The 19,801-nt window shown below is 49.1% G+C and overlaps 1 protein-coding gene across 1 annotated transcript in view; it reads left to right on the top strand.

Moving 5' to 3' along the window:
- The window catches only part of dnah7 (dynein, axonemal, heavy chain 7), a 30,327-nt gene extending 12,603 nt beyond the window's left edge, over positions 1-17,724 (top strand). Inside the window, exons 30-65 of the mRNA XM_086144514.1 lie at positions 427-576; positions 676-858; positions 934-1,110; positions 1,436-1,567; positions 1,856-2,077; positions 2,199-2,396; positions 2,513-2,668; positions 2,869-3,037; positions 3,453-3,579; positions 3,727-3,946; positions 4,119-4,745; positions 4,903-5,148; positions 5,637-5,866; positions 5,952-6,282; positions 6,610-6,956; positions 7,420-7,600; positions 7,690-7,875; positions 7,951-8,114; positions 8,241-8,395; positions 8,482-8,672; positions 8,763-8,896; positions 8,977-9,312; positions 9,771-9,897; positions 10,038-10,232; positions 10,860-10,952; positions 11,026-11,202; positions 11,391-11,552; positions 11,711-11,911; positions 12,392-12,553; positions 13,508-13,690; positions 14,268-14,405; positions 15,571-15,801; positions 16,312-16,464; positions 16,873-17,050; positions 17,123-17,226; positions 17,308-17,724. Coding sequence (XP_086000640.1) covers positions 427-576; positions 676-858; positions 934-1,110; positions 1,436-1,567; positions 1,856-2,077; positions 2,199-2,396; positions 2,513-2,668; positions 2,869-3,037; positions 3,453-3,579; positions 3,727-3,946; positions 4,119-4,745; positions 4,903-5,148; positions 5,637-5,866; positions 5,952-6,282; positions 6,610-6,956; positions 7,420-7,600; positions 7,690-7,875; positions 7,951-8,114; positions 8,241-8,395; positions 8,482-8,672; positions 8,763-8,896; positions 8,977-9,312; positions 9,771-9,897; positions 10,038-10,232; positions 10,860-10,952; positions 11,026-11,202; positions 11,391-11,552; positions 11,711-11,911; positions 12,392-12,553; positions 13,508-13,690; positions 14,268-14,405; positions 15,571-15,801; positions 16,312-16,464; positions 16,873-17,050; positions 17,123-17,226; positions 17,308-17,514 — 7,173 coding nt within the window. The 3' untranslated portion in view covers positions 17,515-17,724. The remainder of the gene's footprint in view (positions 1-426; positions 577-675; positions 859-933; positions 1,111-1,435; positions 1,568-1,855; positions 2,078-2,198; positions 2,397-2,512; positions 2,669-2,868; positions 3,038-3,452; positions 3,580-3,726; positions 3,947-4,118; positions 4,746-4,902; positions 5,149-5,636; positions 5,867-5,951; positions 6,283-6,609; positions 6,957-7,419; positions 7,601-7,689; positions 7,876-7,950; positions 8,115-8,240; positions 8,396-8,481; positions 8,673-8,762; positions 8,897-8,976; positions 9,313-9,770; positions 9,898-10,037; positions 10,233-10,859; positions 10,953-11,025; positions 11,203-11,390; positions 11,553-11,710; positions 11,912-12,391; positions 12,554-13,507; positions 13,691-14,267; positions 14,406-15,570; positions 15,802-16,311; positions 16,465-16,872; positions 17,051-17,122; positions 17,227-17,307) is intronic.
- The last annotated feature ends 2,077 nt before the right edge of the window (positions 17,725-19,801 follow it).

The following is a 19,801-nucleotide window of genomic DNA, read 5'->3' as shown; positions in this document are numbered from 1 at the left end:
CTGGTTTGGAAAAACAGAGCAGGTGGAGGTGGAGGCAGCAGGGACTTAGATGTGTCGGTAGATGTGGAGGGGATCAGGAGTGAGTCCATCAGAGGGACAGCACATGGTAGATGTTCTGGAGATGCAGTCATGCTGAGATGTTTTTGGACGTGGACAGAGGGGGGGATGGAGAGGATCTGGGCAAAAGTAGGCTGATGGGGCTGCCAGGCAGGAGGTCTACAGGAAGAACAGCGAGAAGGATTCTGGATGGAAGGCAGAGAGTTAGATGGAGGCAGATTACTGTCCGTCAAACTTCTACACAAACAAGAAATTCAACAAGAAATCCTTCAGTCATCCATTTTCATGTTGACCCGAACCCGGGAGAAGGACTATCTTCTCCTCCCGACATTGTGACGCCTCCTCTCCAACTCTTCTCCACCCCTCCAGGGCCTGATGGAAGAGAACAGCGTCCAGATCACGGTCATCAACCCCAAGTCCATCACCATGGGAGAGCTGTATGGGCAGTTCGACCCCATCTCCCACGAGTGGTCCGATGGCATCCTAGCTGTCAGCTACCGCTCCTTCGCCGCCTCCTCGGTACGGGATATTATGGGATTTTGCAGATGGATTTGATCTTCAAATGAATGATCCGAAGTCTCGGCTGAACGTGTCGAATGGATTACCCCACCCTCTCAGAGTCCCGACAGGAAGTGGCTGATCTTCGACGGGCCGGTGGACGCCGTGTGGATCGAGAACATGAACACGGTGCTGGACGACAACAAGAAGCTCTGCCTGATGAGTGGCGAGATCATCCAGATGTCGCCGCAGATGAGCCTCATCTTTGAGCCCATGGACCTGGAGGTGGCATCTCCAGCGACGGTGAGGAGGCGGCCATCGGTCCTTGGACGAGTACGTGAACACATCTACATCTTCATTTCCCTTCCGTGGGTGCAGGTGTCTCGCTGCGGGATGATCTACATGGAGCCCCACATGCTGGGGTGGCGCCCCCTGCTGCTCTCTTGGATCAACACCCTACCGCCCTCGGTCACAGCGGCACACAAGGAGCTGATTGTCGGCATGTTCGACCGTGTCCTGCCGGCGCTACTGCAGCTTGTCCGCAAAGCCACCAAGGTGAGGGGGCGGGGTAACGTCGCAGGTTGAACATCTGTGGTTTCTTCTGAATGTCCTTCGATTCATCCTGGACAAATATGCGGTTGTTGGAGGAGGGTCTCTCGCTCAAGGTCATTGAGCGGACTGACCCTTAAGTGGTTTGAGGCTTCGTTTAGGTCTGTGACATAGAAGGTCCTTAAACCCATCGCCCGGCTTACTACTTGGTTCGGTGCCCACAAATTAAAGGTTCTTCAGAACATGACTCAGAAGAAGACTCCCACGCCTCGGACATGTCGTTCCATCCATATCTGCTTGTGAGTCTAAAATTTGCCTGCTTGAATTCCAGGAGCTGTCGCCAACCTCGGATACCAACCTGGCCAAGTCCCTGATGAACCTGATGGACTGTATGATGGACGAGTTCCATGACGAGGCCAAGATGAAGAACATGAAAGACAAGGAGATCAGTGCCTGGCTGGAGGTTTGAAGATACCATGACTGCCGATGTGTCTGGTCCGCTTCATTGTCAGGACAGAAACTCCACTCATTGTTGTGATTTGATTGTATCGCCATTAGGTGGCACTCAAATTCTATTGGTAATGTCCTCCTATAGAGGTCTGAGTAAAAAAAATAATCCAGTTGGTTGATGTTCTCCTGATAATACGGCGATTGAGGAATTAAGTAGCCCAGACACCTCATGATAAGATGGGAAAAATCAAGAGTAATGTCCAGTTAGAGCTTGGATGACTCCGGCCACCGTCACCCTTAGGGCATCTTCGTCTTCTGCCTGGTGTGGTCCGTGGGTGCCAGCTGCGATGATGTGGGCCGCACCAAGTTCGATGCCATGGCAAGGGAGGTACTAAAGGGTCCCCTGAGCGAGGAGACCCGCAATCTTCACGGGATCCTGGTCACCGCCGAAGCTCCGGACAAGCAGCTGACAGTGCCCCTGCCCTCGGAGGGCACGCTATACCAGTACCGCTTCATCAAAGAGGTACCACCGCCTCGACTCGACACCGGCGCTAAGTTAACACTGCTGCGTAGTGTAGCCGAACGCAGCGACCGTGTCCCCGCTGGATTGTTGCGGCTCACCTGACGCTCTCGTCCCCCGTCAGGGGCAGGGCCGCTGGGAGCTGTGGACAGACGAGCTGAAGAAGGCCCCACCCATTTCAAAGGATATGCAGTTCAACCAGATCATTGTTCCCACGGAGAACACGGTTCGGTACATGGCGCTGATGGACCTCCTCATCACTCACCAGAAGCCCACCATCTTCATCGGCCCCACCGGCACGGGCAAGAGCGTCTACATCACCGTGAGCGAAGTTGTTATCAAACAGACATCAAGAAATTGATTACAATATTGGCAAAATGAGGTAGTTTATTTATTTATTTTTTTATGAAAGGCTACTTCCTGTATGTTCTCCCGTAGGACTTCCTGTTGAATCAGCTGCAGAAGGACATCTACAAGCCCTTATTCATCAACTTCTCAGCCCAAACCACTGCTGCACAGACACAGAATATCATCATGTCCAAGTTGGACAAGCGACGTAAAGGTGTCTTCGGACCCCCGTCTGGCAAGAAAATGGTACGAGCTGCGCTGGATGTTGTAGCTGCATGCTCTCCGGGCTTGGAGCAAGACATTACAGAGAGTTTTGACAAATACCATGAAAATGCTGAAAAGAATAACTAAAATCAGTTACTCAATAAACTAGCCGCTAACAACATGAAGCTGACTAAGCACTGGGAGCTGGGTCTAACAGGGCCGACGCCGCCATTTGTCCGCAGATCGTGTTTGTGGATGATGTGAACATGCCGGCGCGGGAGGTGTATGGCGCCCAGCCACCCGTGGAACTGCTGCGCCAGTGGCTGGACCACTGGAACTGGTATGACATGAAGGACTGCTCCATGATCAAACTAGTGGACATCCAGATCATCTGCGCCATGGGACCACCCGGTGAGTTGCCCTGGGCTTTGCTTGATGCTAGCATACCAAAAATAAATCTATTTATTTTATATATACTGCAAATAAAGTACTCTCGCATGAAGTTTCAAGCAAACTTAGACTCCTCCTTGGATGCTTACCAGAGATATGTGTTAACAAACGTGTGACACATAATTGCTTGTGATTGATTCCCTCCTTTTTTTGTGCCTCTTGTTAGATACATCACGCCATATTAACGTTTTAACGTTATATCATTGTCTTCACCAATTTTTGAGACCATACCCTAAAAACGGATACTTTTTCATATATGTACAGAAATGGAAACCTGACCAAAATGACACCTGTGGTTCTGCACTGCAGAAGGTGGTCCTGGTTAAGAGAACCACTGCTTGACAGACATGTTAACATGTTCCTTGATGTCCCTCAGGTGGAGGGCGAAACCCGGTTACCCCCCGCTACCTGCGCCACTTCAACACCATCACCATCAATGACTTTGACGAGAGGACCATGTACACCATCTTCTCCAGGATCATGAACTGGCACTTCACCACACGGTAATCGGAAATCCGGCAGCTCCACTCAGACACACGCAGGGACGGTTAAATAAAGAACGTCCAATACAACTTCATTGGCTTTTAATTCCAGCTCATGGTAACACCGTGGCGATTCTCCGATCTTCAACCCATCCATCTTGTCCACAGCTTTTCTTTTCCCAAGCTGTTTGCTGAGCTGACGCCACAGGTCGTCAACAGCACCATGTCGGTTTACCAGGAGGCCTCAAAGAACCTGCTTCCCACCCCGGCCAAGTCCCACTACCTCTTCAACCTGCGCGACATTTCTCGCGTCATCCAGGGCATCAGCCTGTCGCGGCCAGAGACGGCAGAGGAGCCCTGCGTCATCAAACGGCTATGGGTGCATGAGGTACAGCCGCTGCCCAGATTATTGGGTTGAAGTGGCCAAAAAGTGCTGATAAACCTGAATCATGCTGTGGTAGCACCAGCGGTTTTGTTGCACTAGCTGGTCAAAATGGGTGACTACCTTCATCTTCCTCAACTCTTCTCAGAGATCCTCAAAATCACTTGTCTGTCATCAGGTCTTGAGGGTCTACTATGACCGCCTGGTCCAGGACACGGACCGGTCCTGGCTGGTCGGCCACTTGAAGGTGGTGTTCCAGAGCCACATGAAGGAGGACTTCAATCAGCTCTTCAAGCATCTGGACCAGGATGCCGATGGGAAGGTCACGGAGGATGATCTGCGCAGCCTGATGTTCTGCGACTTCCATGACCCAAAGGGCGAGGACCGTAGCTACCGCGAGGTGCACGATCTGATCCAGCTCCGACAGGTGGTGGAGACCCATCTGGAGGAGTACAACCAAGTCAGCAAGGCTCCCATGAATCTGGTGCTCTTCCGCTTTGCCATCGAGCACGTCTGCCGCATTTCCCGCATCCTAAAGCAGCCGAGCGGGCACGTCCTGCTGGTGGGCGTGGGGGGCAGCGGGCGCCAATCGCTGACCCGGCTGGCCGCCTACATGGCAGAGGCGGAGCTTTTCCAGGTGGAGATTACCAAGACATATGGCACCGGTGAGTGGCACGACGACTTGAAGCAGATCATGAGGAAGTCCACGCAGGGCGAGGCGCACGGCGTCTTCCTCTTCACAGACACTCAGATCAAACTGGAGTCGTTCCTGGAGGACATCAGCAACCTGCTCAACACTGGTGAGGTGAGAACTCGGGGGAGGGGGAAGGATGTAATGGAAGGGTGGATGGATGGGGTGTCTTACAGAATTTTCCCCCCAAAATATATGGACTCAAAAATTGTGGGCCTACAGGGAACAGCGACTCACACCCCTTCTGTCTCCCTGTGTTTTCCGTCTTCAGGTGCCGAACTTGTTTGCTGTCGACGAGAAGCAAGAAATCTGCGAGCGGATGCGTGTGCTGGACCGCCAGCGTGACCGCGACAAGCAGACGGATGGCACGCCACTGGCTCTCTTCAACATGTTCGTTGAGCGTTGTCGCGCTCAGCTGCACGTGGTCTTGGCCATGAGCCCCATAGGGGAGGCCTTCAGGAGCCGATTGAGGCGTTTCCCTGCCCTCATCAACTGCTGCACCATTGACTGGTTCCAGGTGGGTCTGTGAGCTACTGTGTTTCTGGAAGGGTTCAAGCCTTTGGTTCCAGACAGATGCAATTGGCACCTTGAGATATTGTAGGTGATCCATTTAAAGTCTTCACAAGGTCAGCGCCCAAAGAGGAAGTGTCTTCCTTTGTAGCTGCCGAGCAGCTGAAGCTGCATAGGACATCCAGGTGCAGACATCTGTGTCGTAGCTCTGGTAAATTCCTGCTAATCATTCTTGCCTTGCTTCAACTTACTTTTGAGTCCATCAGCAGACACACAGTCAATGAGATACTTGCAATTCCACTATCTGGCCACTAGTAACATCTCACTGACACTCCGGGGTATTCGCCCCTTCATGCACCCTAAAGACATGACTATCATGGAACCATAAATGTAGAATAACGAGCAGAGGTGGTATGGAAACAAATAATCTCGCAGTAGCATGGGTGATGTGAAGTAGTACGATACGGTAAACTCACAGCATATACTTCCTGTTAGAGCTGGCCCGAGGATGCCCTGCAGGCGGTGGCCAGCCGCTTTCTGGAGGACGTGGAAATGACGGAAGAGTCACGCGAAGGTTGCATCAACATGTGCAAGATCTTCCACACATCGACCATTGACCTGTCAGCGCGCTTCCTGAACGAACTGCAGCGCCACAACTACGTCACCCCAACCTCGTACCTGGAGCTCATCTCCACCTTCAAGGCCTTGCTGAAGACAAAAAGAGCGTAGGATTATATTTTCTAAATAACTCTTTTCAGTATTTGATCGGAACTCAAGTCCTGGTATCATGGCCTTCTTTGCCTTTGCCAGTGAAGTGATGAAACTGAAGCGTCGTTATGAGGTGGGTCTGGAGAAGCTGGAGTCGGCTGCAGACCAGGTGGCCACCATGCAAATCGAGCTGGAGGCCTTGCAGCCACAGCTGCTGGTGGCAAGCAAGGAGGTGGACGAGATGATGGTGGTGATCGAGCACGAGTCGGTGGAGGTGGCCGAGACAGAGAAGGTGGTGAAGGTGGACGAGGCCATAGCCAATGAGCAAGCCATGGCCGCCAAGGCCATCAAGGATGAGTGCGATGCCGACCTGGCAGAGGCTGTGCCTATCCTGGAGTCTGCTTTGGCCGCGCTGAACACGCTCACCACCCAGGTACGAACCCGTTGACACCTGAGCCTTGGCGAGGCGAAAGGCAAGTTCTGACGGGAATAAATGACAGAAGTGCAATTGAGGGGCTCGTGATTCCATGTGGCTAAAACTAAGTTAGCTAAATCTCAGAGTTGCGCAACATTAGAGGAGTTCTGGATCACCACTTTGAGGGTTAGATGAAATTTCCTGGTTAGAAACCAGCTTCACATCTTCTACTATACCATAGCATGGTATGGTCCCCATAACACCGATTTGCTGGGTTGGTGAAGTCCACAGCAGACTAGGGTATGGGTGGAGTTTTTAAATGTTGCTCCATGTTCTCGTCCCCAGGACATCACCGTGGTGAAGTCCATGAAAAACCCGCCACCTGCCGTCAAACTGGTGATGGAAGCCATCTGTATTCTCAAAGGCATCAAGCCAGACCGGGTCCCAGACCCATCTGGGACTGGCAAGAAAGTGGAGGACTTCTGGGGTCCAGCCAAGAAGCTCCTGGGAGATATTCGCTTCTTGGCAAACCTGCACGAGTATGACAAAGACAACATCCCACCGAACCGCATGGCCATTATCCGCAACAAGTACATCACCAACCCTGACTTTGTGCCCGAGAAGATCCGCACGGCATCCACGGCTGCCGAGGGCCTCTGCAAGTGGGTGTGTGCCATGGACAAGTACGACAAGTAAGTGAGCCAACCTGCAACCTGGCAACTGGGGTTAGTGTTGAATTTGTTGGCGTGACCATGCAGGCACTGGCTGTCACCTCTGAATGAGACTGCATCACAATTTACAATCGGTCCAAGTGTAGCCCCTTCAACAGCCAATGGTCAGTCCACCCCTGTTAGCGAGCCAAACAAGCTGGTGTAGCTTTTATATTAAAAGTTCCAACCTCTCAGAGGGAGGAAACAGGTAAGTGACGCTGTCGCCGGTGGCGAAATCACATAACCTCATACACATTTTGAAAAGGTCGCAGAGGTCATAGGATACTACCGTGAATCAAAGTGCTCACAGAAGTACCTATGGTACTTACATTAAGACTCCAGACATAGGATTCCCAACCCACAGCCTTTCTGGGTTCTGCTCAGATCCATAGAAGGTGCAGGTGCTTCCTGTGCAATAACCATTGCATGACGCGTCCCCCCATAGAGTGGCCAAGGTGGTAGCTCCAAAGAAGGAGAAGCTGGCTCAGGCGGAGGGGGAGCTGGCTGTGGCCATGGAGGGGCTGAGCAAGAAGCAGGCGGCCCTGAAGGAGGTGCAGGACAAGCTGGCCAAGCTGCAGGAGACGCTGGACGCCAACAAGAACAAGAAGGCCGACCTGGAGAACCAGGTGTGTGCCAGGGGTATTACCTGATCACACACACACCAGGAGCTAATCAAAAATGAGAGATATATAAAACGATTAATGCCCTCCCAAAGGTGGACCTGTGCAGCAAGAAGCTGGAACGCGCCGAGCAGCTGATCGGCGGCCTTGGCGGTGAGAAGACGCGCTGGAGCGAGATGGCGGTGAGCCTTGGTGAGCTGTACGACAACCTGACGGGGGACATCCTGGTCTCTGCTGGTGTGGTGGCTTACCTGGGCGCCTTCACCTCCAGCTTCAGACAGGTGGGTACCATCTCCTGGTGGTGTTGTGTGTGGTACCCTGCTCCGCTAACTCCACCTCCCACCCCTGGTGTCCAGGAGCAGACGGAGCAGTGGATGGACCTTTGTAAGACCAGGGAGATCCCTTGTTCCCCCAACATTTGCCTGATGACCTCCCTGGGTGACCCGGTGAAGATCCGGGCCTGGACTATCGCTGGCCTGCCCTCAGACAGCTTCTCTATCGACAACGGCATCATCATCAGGTGGGATCAGGAGATCCCAGATCATCTCACACCATCTGCTCAAGGACTAATAATACTTATTTTAGATAGTTCAGTGATCAATAATCAGGTTTGGGATTTTGTGTGTGTGTGTTTGTGTGCGTGCAGTAATGCTCGTCGCTGGCCCCTAATGATCGACCCCCAGGGTCAGGCAAACAAGTGGGTAAAGAACATGGAGAAGTCCAACAGCCTCCACGTGATCAAGCTGAGCGACAGCGACTTTGTGCGGACGCTGGAGAACTGCATCCAGTTTGGAACCCCAGGTGGGTGGAAGCTCCCCCACCCCCTGAGGAGAACCTGTGAGTCCTGATGTTGGCAAAGAACCCCTCCTTTCTCCCCTGTCTTTCAGTGCTACTGGAGAATGTGGGCGAGGAGCTGGATCCCATCCTGGAACCGCTGCTGCTGCGACAGACCTTCAAGCAGAGCGGTGCCCTCTGCATCCGCCTGGGCGACTCAACCATCGAGTACTCGCCCGAGTTTCGCTTCTACATCACCACCAAGCTACGGAACCCCCACTACCTGCCAGAGACCTCCGTCAAGGTTGCAAAGAACCTTAGCTCCTCAAGAAATGGTTCCTCCGTGGACGTTATGTACTAACAGCTGGGTTCTTCTTGCTGCACGGCCAACCAGGTGACCTTACTGAACTTCATGATCACACCGGAGGGCATCCAGGACCAGCTTCTGGGGATCGTGGTAGCCCGGGAGCGTCCTGATCTGGAGGAAGAGAAGCAGGCACTCATCCTGCAGGGGGCGGAGAACAAGAGGTAGAAGTCATGTTTCCAGATGGTCAGGACCTTTGCACCCCTTCTGGTGAAGATCTGCTGACATGCCTGTTTCCTGGCAGACAACTAAAAGACATTGAGGACAAGATCCTGGAGGTGCTGTCCTCCTCCGAGGGCAACATTTTGGAGGACGAGACGGCGGTGAAGATCCTTTCCTGCTCCAAGGTGCTAGCCAATGAGATCACAGAGAAGCAGGCGGTCGCCGAGGTGACGGAGCTGAAAATTGACGAGACCCGCATGGGCTACACGCCCATCGCCATCCACTCCGCCATCCTCTTCTTCTCCATCGCCGACCTGGCCAACATCGAGCCCATGTACCAGTACTCACTCACCTGGTTCATCAACCTCTTCATCGGATCCATAGACAACTCGGACAAGAGCGACGACCTGGAAGAGAGGTGAGACCCCTTTCTGTCTTCTGGGTCGCCACAGGACTCTTGGGGTCTCTTTCCATTCGAGCCCTGTGGAGAAGTCCAGCAGGCAAGAACTCCTCAGTACCCCTCAGTAAACCATGGATGATCCATTCATACTGTTGAGAAGATCTGTCCGTTGCTCGGGAACACTGGGGTATGATCGTGTCCCAAAAATGTGTCCCTTCCCAGATGTGCTTTTTGATCATGTACATTCGTCAGCAGAAAGTAATTCTTTTCTGAACCTGAACATTATGTTCTTGCACCTCGATTGGACATTCCATCGCACCCCAAATTAGTTCCAAGTAGGACTGGAGGTCCAGTCTGAACCTAGTCTGGGCTGTTCTTGACATCTAACAGGACTCGACATGTAGTGACTATAGAGTAACCAGAACTCAGACCCTGTTGGTTCCACCTCCACCAAAACACTTGCTTCTGTTCCTTAGGCTTCAAATCCTGAGGGATCACTTCACTTACAACCTCTACGTCAATGTCTGCCGCTCGCTGTTTGAGAAGGACAAGCTGCTCTTTTCATTCTGTCTCAACGTCAACCTGCTGATGCACCAGCACCTGGTAGGCGCACACACACACACACACACACACACACACACACACGCGCGCGCACACACACACACACACACACGCGCGCACACACACACACTCTGAACCGGTCGACGCCTTTGTCGCGGTTAAGCCGGCGACCCCTTCCGCAGATCAAGGACTCGGAGTGGCGCTTCCTGCTGACCGGTGGTGTGGGCCTGGACAACCCGCACTCCAACCCGTGCACGTGGCTCCCCAAGAAGTCCTGGGATGAGATCTGCCGCCTGGACGAGATAGAGCAGTTCAAGGACCTACGGCGGGACATGGCCCGCCTCCGCAATGAGTGGAAGCAGGTGTACGACAGTCCGGTGGGTGTCGGCAGGCTGGGTGGCACGCAGGATAATCAATAAGAATTTACCTGATAATGAATAGCAACGGACACGATCATCAATAATGACCTGAAAATCAGGCCCTGAAAGCATGTTGGCCAACCCAAACAAGCAGGAAGCTGTGTGAAATTGGCTAGAAGTTATTGGAAACTAACAAGATAAGACATGAAGCTAGCAAGAAGTTACCCTAAACTAGCGTGATGATGCCTGAGACTAGCAGGAAATTGCATGAAACTAACAGGAAGTTGCCTTAAACTTGTAAGAAGTTACCTAAAACTTGCAGTAAGCTAACTGAAACCAGTAGGAAGTTATCTGAAACTAGCAAGAAGTTACCTGAAACTAGCTGGAAGTAATCTGAAACTAAAAGGAAGTTATGTGAAACTAGCTGGAAGTTACTAGCAGGAAGTTGCCTTGAAGTAGCAGGAAATTGCCTTAAACTTACAGGAAGTTACCTGAAATTAACTTAAAATTGACCGAAACTAGCATGAAATGTGGAAAAAGGAAGTGCTTGGGTTTTCTACTTCCTGTCGTCGACTCCTTTGACCTTTATTACTGCGAACCTGAAGATGTGCCTGGTTCCTCTGCGGGTTCTCCCTGTCCTTCCAGAACCCTCACCAGATGCCCTTCCCCGGAGACTGGGAGGACAGGCTCAGCCAGTTCCAGAAGATGCTGGTTGTCCGATGCCTCAGACCCGACAAGGTCCGTTTCCTCATTATCCCCTCCCAGCCCCTCCTCCCCCTGCAGCCTTTCCTGAATCGGGTATCTCCTGCAGATTATCCCCATGGTGCAGAAGTTCGTCTCGGACAGCCTGGGCCGCCTCTTCATCGAAGCTCCGCCCTTCAACCTGAGCAAAGCCTTCGTGGACAGCCACTGCTGCGCCCCCCTCATCTTCATCCTCTCTCCGGGCTCAGACCCCATGGCTGCGCTCCTCAAGTTTGGGGACGAGAAGGTGCGGCGTCTCTGCGGCTAGTTAGCATAGCATGATGAATGGAACTTAGTGTTTAGCTGCTAACAGCTAACAAGTGAACAGTTAGCTTCCCTCCAGGAAGCTTCTTGAGAAAGTGACTTTTCTCGACACATTTTTTAACATGTGTGTGTGTGTGTGTGTGTGTGTGTGTGTGTGTGTGTGTGCTGTAGGGTTTCACCGGCGACAGGTTGACTTCCCTGTCTTTGGGTCAAGGTCAAGGTCCCATCGCTATGCAGATGATTGAGACGGGCATCAAGGAAGGAACCTGGGTGGTGCTGCAGAACTGCCATCTGGCCACATCATGGATGTCCACCCTGGAGAGGGTTTGCGAGGTTGGACACACACACACACACACACACACACAGAGTTAGCTTAGTAAATATCTGCTTAGTTCTTTAAGCAGATATTTCCAGGTGTCATGAGTGAGTCTGGTGACCTTTGACCCTCTGGGACTACTTCATGACCTTCTTCTCTGTGTGTCCTTGATCAGGAGCTGAACCCGGACTCCACCCACCCAGAGTTTCGCCTCTGGCTGACCAGCTACCCCTCACCCACCTTCCCTGTGGCCGTGCTGCAGAACGGCGTGAAGATGACCAATGAGGCCCCGAAGGGCCTGCGTGCAAACATCGCCCGCTCCTTCTTGATGGACCCCATCTCTGACCCAGAGTTCTTCGACAGCTCCAGCAAGCCGGTCAGTCCGCCTGGAGGAACCGTTTGTGCCGTGAGCAGGAGATGCCATATTGAGATGATCAGCACAGATGAAGATGTTGGAGGTTCTCTTTGGATGTAAAGGGGGATGGAGAGGATCAGGAAGGAGTCCATCAGAGAGCCAGCATCTGTTAGATGGTCTGAAGATAAATTTAAACTGAAATGGTTTGGACGTGGACAGAGCAAGGATGGAGAAGATCCGGGTAGAAGGAATGTGAGGATGGAGCTATCAGGCAGAAGGTCTAGACGAAGACCAGGAAAGAAGTTTACGGAAGGAGATTTGAGGGTTAGATGGAAGCAGATGATTGGCTGAGGTCTAGCTGGAGGTAGATGATGGACTGATGGAGGCAGATGATTGGCCAATGGAGGCAAATGGTTAGATGAAGGTAGCTGATTGATCTCTGGACTTCTGACTTTTACTTGTGTGTGTGTGTGTGTCTGTTTGTGTGTGTGTTCCTCCCAGGACGTCTTCAAGAAGCTCCTGTACGGCCTGTGCTTCTTCCATGCTCTGACCCAGGAGAGGAGGAAGTTCGGCCCCCTGGGCTGGAACATCCCCTACGAGTTCAATGAGACGGACCTGAGGATCTCGGTGCAGCAGCTGCACATGTTCCTGGAGCAGTATGAGGTGGGCCACCGATCAATACATCCATCGATCGAGCCATCGATCCATCACACTCACTCCTGACACCTCTGGATGATTCATTTTCAGCGGTCATTTCAAGCTTCTTCTTCAGTTTTGTGGCTACTGTCTGCCTGATCGGTCAATCACAGCTGATCCATAATCAACTCATCAATGATCCATTGATTGATTGATCGCCAGTTGATTTCAGCCTGATGGATTTTAAAACATCACGCTTTTTTTGATAATTTTAAACTTTTTCAGGGTGTTTTGTAATGTCCCTGCAATACGTCTGGAAGTTATTAAGAGTATTTTGGAAGTTTGAGTACTATCTGTGAGAGTTTTTGCAGTATTTTTGTAATTCATGTGACTTCTACCTGTATTTTGTAAGCTTGCAGTATTCATATAAGTTATTACAATATTCATGTAAGTTCCTTCAGTGTTTTTGCAAGTTCTTGCAGTATTTTGTAAGTTACTGCAGTATTCATGTAAGTTTTTGCAGTATTTTGTAAGTTCCTGTCCTATTTACTTCCTTTTTTTCGATAAGCCATTGCAGTATTTAGGAATGTTATGTAGTATTCTGTAAGTCCCTGCAGAATTTGTGTAAATGCTTGCAGTATTCATGTACATTTTTGCAGTTGTGGAAGTTCCTGTGGTCTTTTTGTAAGTTTCTGCCACATTTACTTACATTTTGCAGCACTTTTTTAAGATCTTGGAGCATTTACTCATGTTTAGCAGTATTCTGTAAGTCCCTGCTCAATTTTCTTAAGTGCCTGCAGTATTCATGTAATTACTTGCAGTATACTTACAGTTCTTGCAAGTTCTCATGGAAGTTCTAGCAGTGCTTCCCAGAGCCAGTCTGTTGGGTGAGGTAGTCCTGGTGGTTGAACCAGACTGTGTGAAGGTTTTGGGGAGTCGCACACATCCGGCTCACACATCCTGGTCACCCCCCTTGTGCAGGAGGTCCCGTTCGACGCCCTGCGCTACATGACGGGCGAGTGTAACTACGGCGGTCGTGTGACGGACGACTGGGACCGGCGGACGCTGCGGACCATCCTGTCCATCTTCTATACCCCGCAGATCAAGGACCCAGAGTACAAGTTTGACCCCAGCGGCCTGTACTATGCCCCCCCCGAGGGAGACGTGAGTATACCCCGGTTCCCAAACAAGGCTTTTAAGTGTTTCAAAAAAAAAAAAAAAAAAATGTATCTGTTTTCTTCAAAGTTTCTGCAGAATTGATGTCAAATTTTTGCAGTATTTCTGAAAGTTCTTGCAGAATTTTTGTAAGATTTCGCAGTCTTTGGTAAGGTATTGTGGTATTTTTGCCATTTCCTGCAATATTTTGTTAGTTCCTGTCATATGGAGGGAAGTTTTTGCAAGATCCTGTACTATTTTTCTAATTCCTGCAGTAAGTCCTTGCAGTATTTTGTACGCTCTTGCAGCATTTACCTAAATTCCTGCAGCTATTTAATGTTCTTGCTGTATTTTGTATGTTCTTGCATTATTTTTTAAGTTCTTGCAGTATTCACTCACAGTCTTTGATGTTTGCTGTAGTTATGTACAAAGACAAAGCCTAAAACTAAAAAAAATAAATAAGAAAAATTACTCAATTATTATTATTTGCATTTCTGTAAATAAAGGGCAAGGGAAAGATTGGCCGGTGGTGTGCTGTCCGTCAGTGGCAGGCGCCACCGGTCATGTGACCTTTGTCCTGTATCAGTGTGACAGCTACATCAACTACACCAAGGCGCTGCCGCTCAACCCGTCACCCGAGATCTTCGGCATGAACGCCAACGCTGACATCACTAAGGACCAGGCCGAGACGCAGCTGCTGTTTGACAGCATCTTGCTCACACAGGTAACCATGACAACATCTGCGCCGTTGCGTAGCAACCCCGCACCAGCCAGATACAGGCTAACAGTGCCTGACGACCATCTTAAATCAACAAGATGGCCGCGGCCACCGAGACAAGGTGAGGTTTGTTTACGTTGAGGCTCTGATTGGCTGCTCAGGTTTATGTTTAGTTGCTCTGATTGGCTCTCAGGGTGAACGGTCCTTCCCTGTAATTGGTTGTTTGTTATGGTTCCTTCACTCTTATTGGTTGTTGAGTTAATGGCTGCTTCTATCTGATTGGTTTTTGAGTTAAAGGATCTGTCACCCTGATTTGTCGCTCAGTTAAAAGTTCCTTCACTCTGATTGGTTGTTGGGTAAAGGTTCCCTAAGTCTGATTGGATGTTGAGTTAAATTGTCCTTTTTTTTCTGATTGGCTGTTAGGTTCCCAGCACCTAAAGTCTGATTGGTTGTTAATGATTAATAATGCTTCAATTTAACGGATTGTTGAGTTAAACATTCTTGGCTGATTAACTGAGTTAAAGGTTCCTCATCCTGGTTGGTTGTTCATTCAAGGTTCCTGCACTCTGATTGGTTGTTGGTTAAAGGTGCTTTTATCCCAACTGGTTGTCAGCTTTAAGGATCCTTCACTTCGATTAGTTGACTTAAACTTTATTTAAAGGTTCCTTTAGTCTGATTCGATGTTAAATTAAATTGTACTTTTTGGGATTGGCTGTTAGGTGAGCAGCTCTTTAAGTCTGATTGGTTGTTAAAGGTTCTTGTAGTCTTGTTGATTGGTTGGTTAGTTAGTTCAAGGTTCCTTCACCCTGCTTGTTAGTTGGCTGATAGTCCCATTTATCTGATTGGTTGTTCGTGATTGGTTCCTTCTATTTGATTGGTCCCTAGAGTCAAGGTTCCCTCACTCTAATTTGCTGTTGGTTAAAGCGTCCTTCTATGTGATTGGCTGTTCTATCACACCTCCATCTTTGACCCACACAGTCCTGTGTGTGTGTGTGTGTGTGTGTGTGTGTGTTTGTGTGTGTGTGTTTGTGTGTGTGTAGACACCACCCAAATGTTTCTTGAAGTTACAGATTGGAACCTTAATTCGATTTAATTTCCATTAAAAAAAAAAAGAAAAAAAGTCAGACGAGGCCTATTGTAACGACAATAACAAACTTCCTGCCCTTTGCAGTCACGGTCATCAGGTGGCGACGCCAAGTCATCAGACGACATGGTATTCGAGGTGGCGGCGGATGTCCTCAGCAAGTTGCCGGCAGACTTCGACCTGGAGGCGGTGATGCTGCGCTTCCCCACCAGCTACAATCAGAGCATGAACACGGTGCTGGTCCAGGAGATGGGACGCTTCAACAACCTTCTGGTCACCATCAGAGACTCCTGTGCCAACCTGCAGAAGGCCATCAAGGTTCTCCACCACCACGTCCTTCACATTCATCCAGCCCACTGCCAAAGTATCTTTCGTGATTTTTTTTTTTTTTTTTTGAGTTCATGCAGTTTTTTTGTAAGTTCTTGCAGTATTTTGTAAGTTCCCACAGTGTTCAAGCACATTCGTGCACTATTTTTTCCTTTTTCCTGCATCATATGTTTGCTCAGTCACCACGGTTATTTACACGCATGACCTAAAAATATCAAAATGATTATTAATTGATTGTTAAAAACCAATTCGAATAAATGAATAAATAAATACAATTAAAAAATGATTAATATTATAGAATGATCTAAACAAAATTACATTTAAATGATCAATATTTTTAAGATTAATAACGATCACATAATTGTTAAATAAATAAAAATATTATTAAATTATTATTGCTTTCTTTAAACAATCAATATGAATTGCCATAAATTATCCAAAAATAATCATGATATCGCCAGCACGCTTAGGTCATACGTGTGTGTGTGTGTGTGTCTGTAGGGTCTGGTGGTGATGTCGGCAGAGCTGGAGGAGGTGGTCAGCAGCATCCTGAAGGGGAAGATCCCGGGGATGTGGATGAAGAAGTCTTATCCAAGCCTGAAGCCACTGGGCAGCTACATCAACGACTTCCTGGAGAGGCTGGAGTTCCTGCAGGTCAGACACACACACACACACACACACACACACACACACACACACACACACACACACACACACACACACACACACACAGTGTTTACATATATTTTAACGGGTAAACTTTATTTCACAAGTTGAGGTATTAGGAAGATTTCTTTCCTCTTCTTTCAGCTGCAGGGAGTCTTCAAATCTTTGTACTTAAGACCTTAAAATACTTTATAGCCTTGACTTTGACACTTTATAGTTTTATTTGTATTTCTTATCCCCCCCTTTTTTTAACTTTTTTACAATTTCCTTCTATTATTTATTATTGTTATGTTTTACTTGAAACTCTGGCACAGCAATTTCCTTCAGGATAAATAAAGTTGTTCTTATTCTTAAGATTTTTTCATAATGGAACACCTTGGATTTTTTTTTCTTTAGGAATGGTACGACAACGGCACGCCAGCCGTCTTCTGGGTGTCGGGCTTCTTCTTCACGCAGGCGTTCCTCACGGGCAGCCAGCAGAACTACGCCCGCAAACACACCGTCCCCATTGACCTGCTTGGCTTCGACTATGAGGTCTTGGAGGACAAGAAGTACAAGAAGCCTCCGAAGGACGGTAGGAGACGGGTCTCCCATCCCGGGACAAGGGGGCGCCGTCCCGGGGTTCTCATGTGTGTTCTCCCCACAGGTGTGTACATCAGGGGTCTGTTCCTGGACGGCGCCCGCTGGGACCGGAAGGCCAAAGTCCTCGCCGAGTCCTACCCCAAAGTCCTGCATGACACCATGCCTGTGGTCAGCACAAATACATACACATACACACCCACACACACCCTGCATGGCGTTGAGTATGTGTGTGTGTGTGTGGTTCCTCAGATGTGGTTGAAGCCCATCAAGCGTCAGGACATCCCGGAGAGGATGTGCTACCTGGCGCCCGTCTACAAGACCAGCGAGCGTCGGGGAACGCTGTCCACCACGGGACACTCCACCAACTACGTCATCGCCATGACGCTAAATGCCAACCTGCCTGCCGAGCACTGGATCCGCCGCGGCGTGGCGCTGCTCTGCCAGCTCAGCGCCTGATTGGTCGCAGATTGATCCAATCCCCGCTGCTTTTCTTTCTTGTGATGTCAAAAAAAAAACTTTTTACTGGTTTCTAAGATTAAAAAATAAAAAAGCTGGCATGCTGCTAGGTAAGCTATGCTAACTGCTAACAGGGACAATCCACAAGGTGACGCTGAAGCAGAAAAAAAAACAAACAAGTGAATGTGATTCATTAAAGGTGCCCATGTTTTACCTCCTGCCCTCCTTTCATTTGAGGTTGAAAGTTCCAAACCGGACCCACACACACACCTGAAGCCTCTTGTTTCCCAAAAAATGTCATTATCTCTTTTCTTTGCAGTATTTCCTGCAGTATTTTTGCAACGTCTCGCAGCTTTTTGGAAATTCCTACAGAAGTTTTGCAAGTCCTCATAGTATACATCTAAGTTCCTGCAGTATGTTTGCATAAAGCCCTCTGATGGAATGCCAGTGCCTCTGGGACTACATCCATCATGGCTGTCCTCGTCACCTCCAGTCATCTTCCCCCAACCTTCTTCTAAATTGTCTGTAGGACTGAATGAGGTGAACAGCTACATGCAGTACCCCGAATGGCCGCATGGGGGCGCTGTTGACCGTGGCTGTCAGCAGCTGTTGCTTAACAAAGGACAAGATGAATGAATAACAATTGTTTGCATCCACGAATAAATGAATTAAAATAACCATATGATGATACTATTAGTATCTCATTGTTTTTATGATTTAATTTCACTTTTTGATGATGTGATGAGAGGATGAATGGTTGTATGACGCCTATGTATGTATATGTTGGAATTTGAATTAATGAATTCATGAGACATGGCCACACTGTAATATTTCATGTCGACTCTCCAGACGCCCAGAGACGCTCATTTGTTTGCTTTGAGCTCGAGAGGACCAGGAGAACATCTCAGTATTCCGGTGCAGGTTTGTCCTTGTCTGACCCAGTCCCCGACGCTCACACACACACACACACACACACATGCAGGCAAAACATTCTTGTGTATTTTTAAACTTAATTTTAATCAAATTCAGATATTTAGCAGCTGAAGATCCAAAAATTAATAGCTGATTTAATATGTAATCCTTAAACGCTTTGGCTGCAGCTTTAACTGGGTTGTTGTAGTACTGCATTTTCACCACTTGGCGAGGGTAGCGAGCACGAAACGAAGCCCGCCGTTCCCTCGGCTTGGACCTGCAGCTAATGAAGCTTCTAGCCTTCTAGAACCTTCTAGCCTTGTTCTATCAAAGATCATTGGAACCATGTTGCTTAGACCAGCTTTACCCAGAAACATGACATGGATGAAAACCTTCCTGGTGGAATTTTGGAGCTAGATTAAGAGGCTGAACGAGAGGAGTTAACAGGACGAGGAGGCGGAGCTAGCTGCTAGCCGCAAAGTTAACCACTAGCCGAGGCGCTACCTGCTTAGCCGCGGCCAAAAGAGCTCGGCACTAACCCCCGCTTCTTAGTGGAAAGAAGCGGGCTAATTGCTAACAGACAACAACTGGACTGACAGCAAACAATGGAGCTGGCAGATAGCCGCTGACTTTCTAGCTATGTGCAAACTGTAAGGCACACTGCAAGCATGGGTCAAGACTCAAAGTACAGGGCAAATTCCAACTGTTAATGATGGGAGCTAACAGCTAGTGTTCTAGAGCTAGCTAGAGGTAACAAAAAATGCTGATTTGACCAATTTGATTCTGGGAGGGCGACGACAAGGCGACGACAACCACAAAGCTGTACTCAATAGGACAGGCTAAGTGTTCGCTACTAACCAAGGCACAAAATAAAAGGCTAATTTCAAACTGCTTGTAATCTGGACTAACAGCGAACCATGGACCGTTTAGCCAAGCTTTAATGATAGGCTAACATCTGGCTGCTAACTCTGAGCTGGTTGAGGCGCAAAGTAGAGGGCAAATTTCCAACTGCTAATGATCAGGACTAACAGCTGGGCGTGGACTACATAGCCAAGATCTGATGAAAGGCTAGCTGCTCGCCACCAACTCTAGAGTTAGGCGCAAAGTAGAGGTCAAACCTCCAACTGCTAGTGATGGGAGCTTACAGCAAGAATGCTAGAGCTAACACAGAATGCTGATTTTATAAATTTTCACCTTTCATTTACTCTAAAATTCATGAGACGTGACGGGAGCTGGCTCTGAGGAAGGGGCACCCCCTGGTGGACACTCTGGGGGGGGAGGACAAGCAAATGCCCCGTGTGTTGCTATGGCTACCACCACCTCTGCGCTTCTTCATGTCAAAAAGAGTAGATTTGAATGAAATTACTCCATAGGG

The sequence above is a fragment of the Fistularia commersonii genome, chromosome 4 (assembly GCF_037954325.1).
Source record: "Fistularia commersonii isolate RoL2024-O1a breed Wild chromosome 4, RoL_Fcom_v1.0, whole genome shotgun sequence".
NCBI lineage: Eukaryota > Metazoa > Chordata > Actinopteri > Syngnathiformes > Fistulariidae > Fistularia > Fistularia commersonii.
Note: the sequence above shows the minus strand (reverse complement) of the source record. Positions and strands in the feature narration are given on the sequence as shown.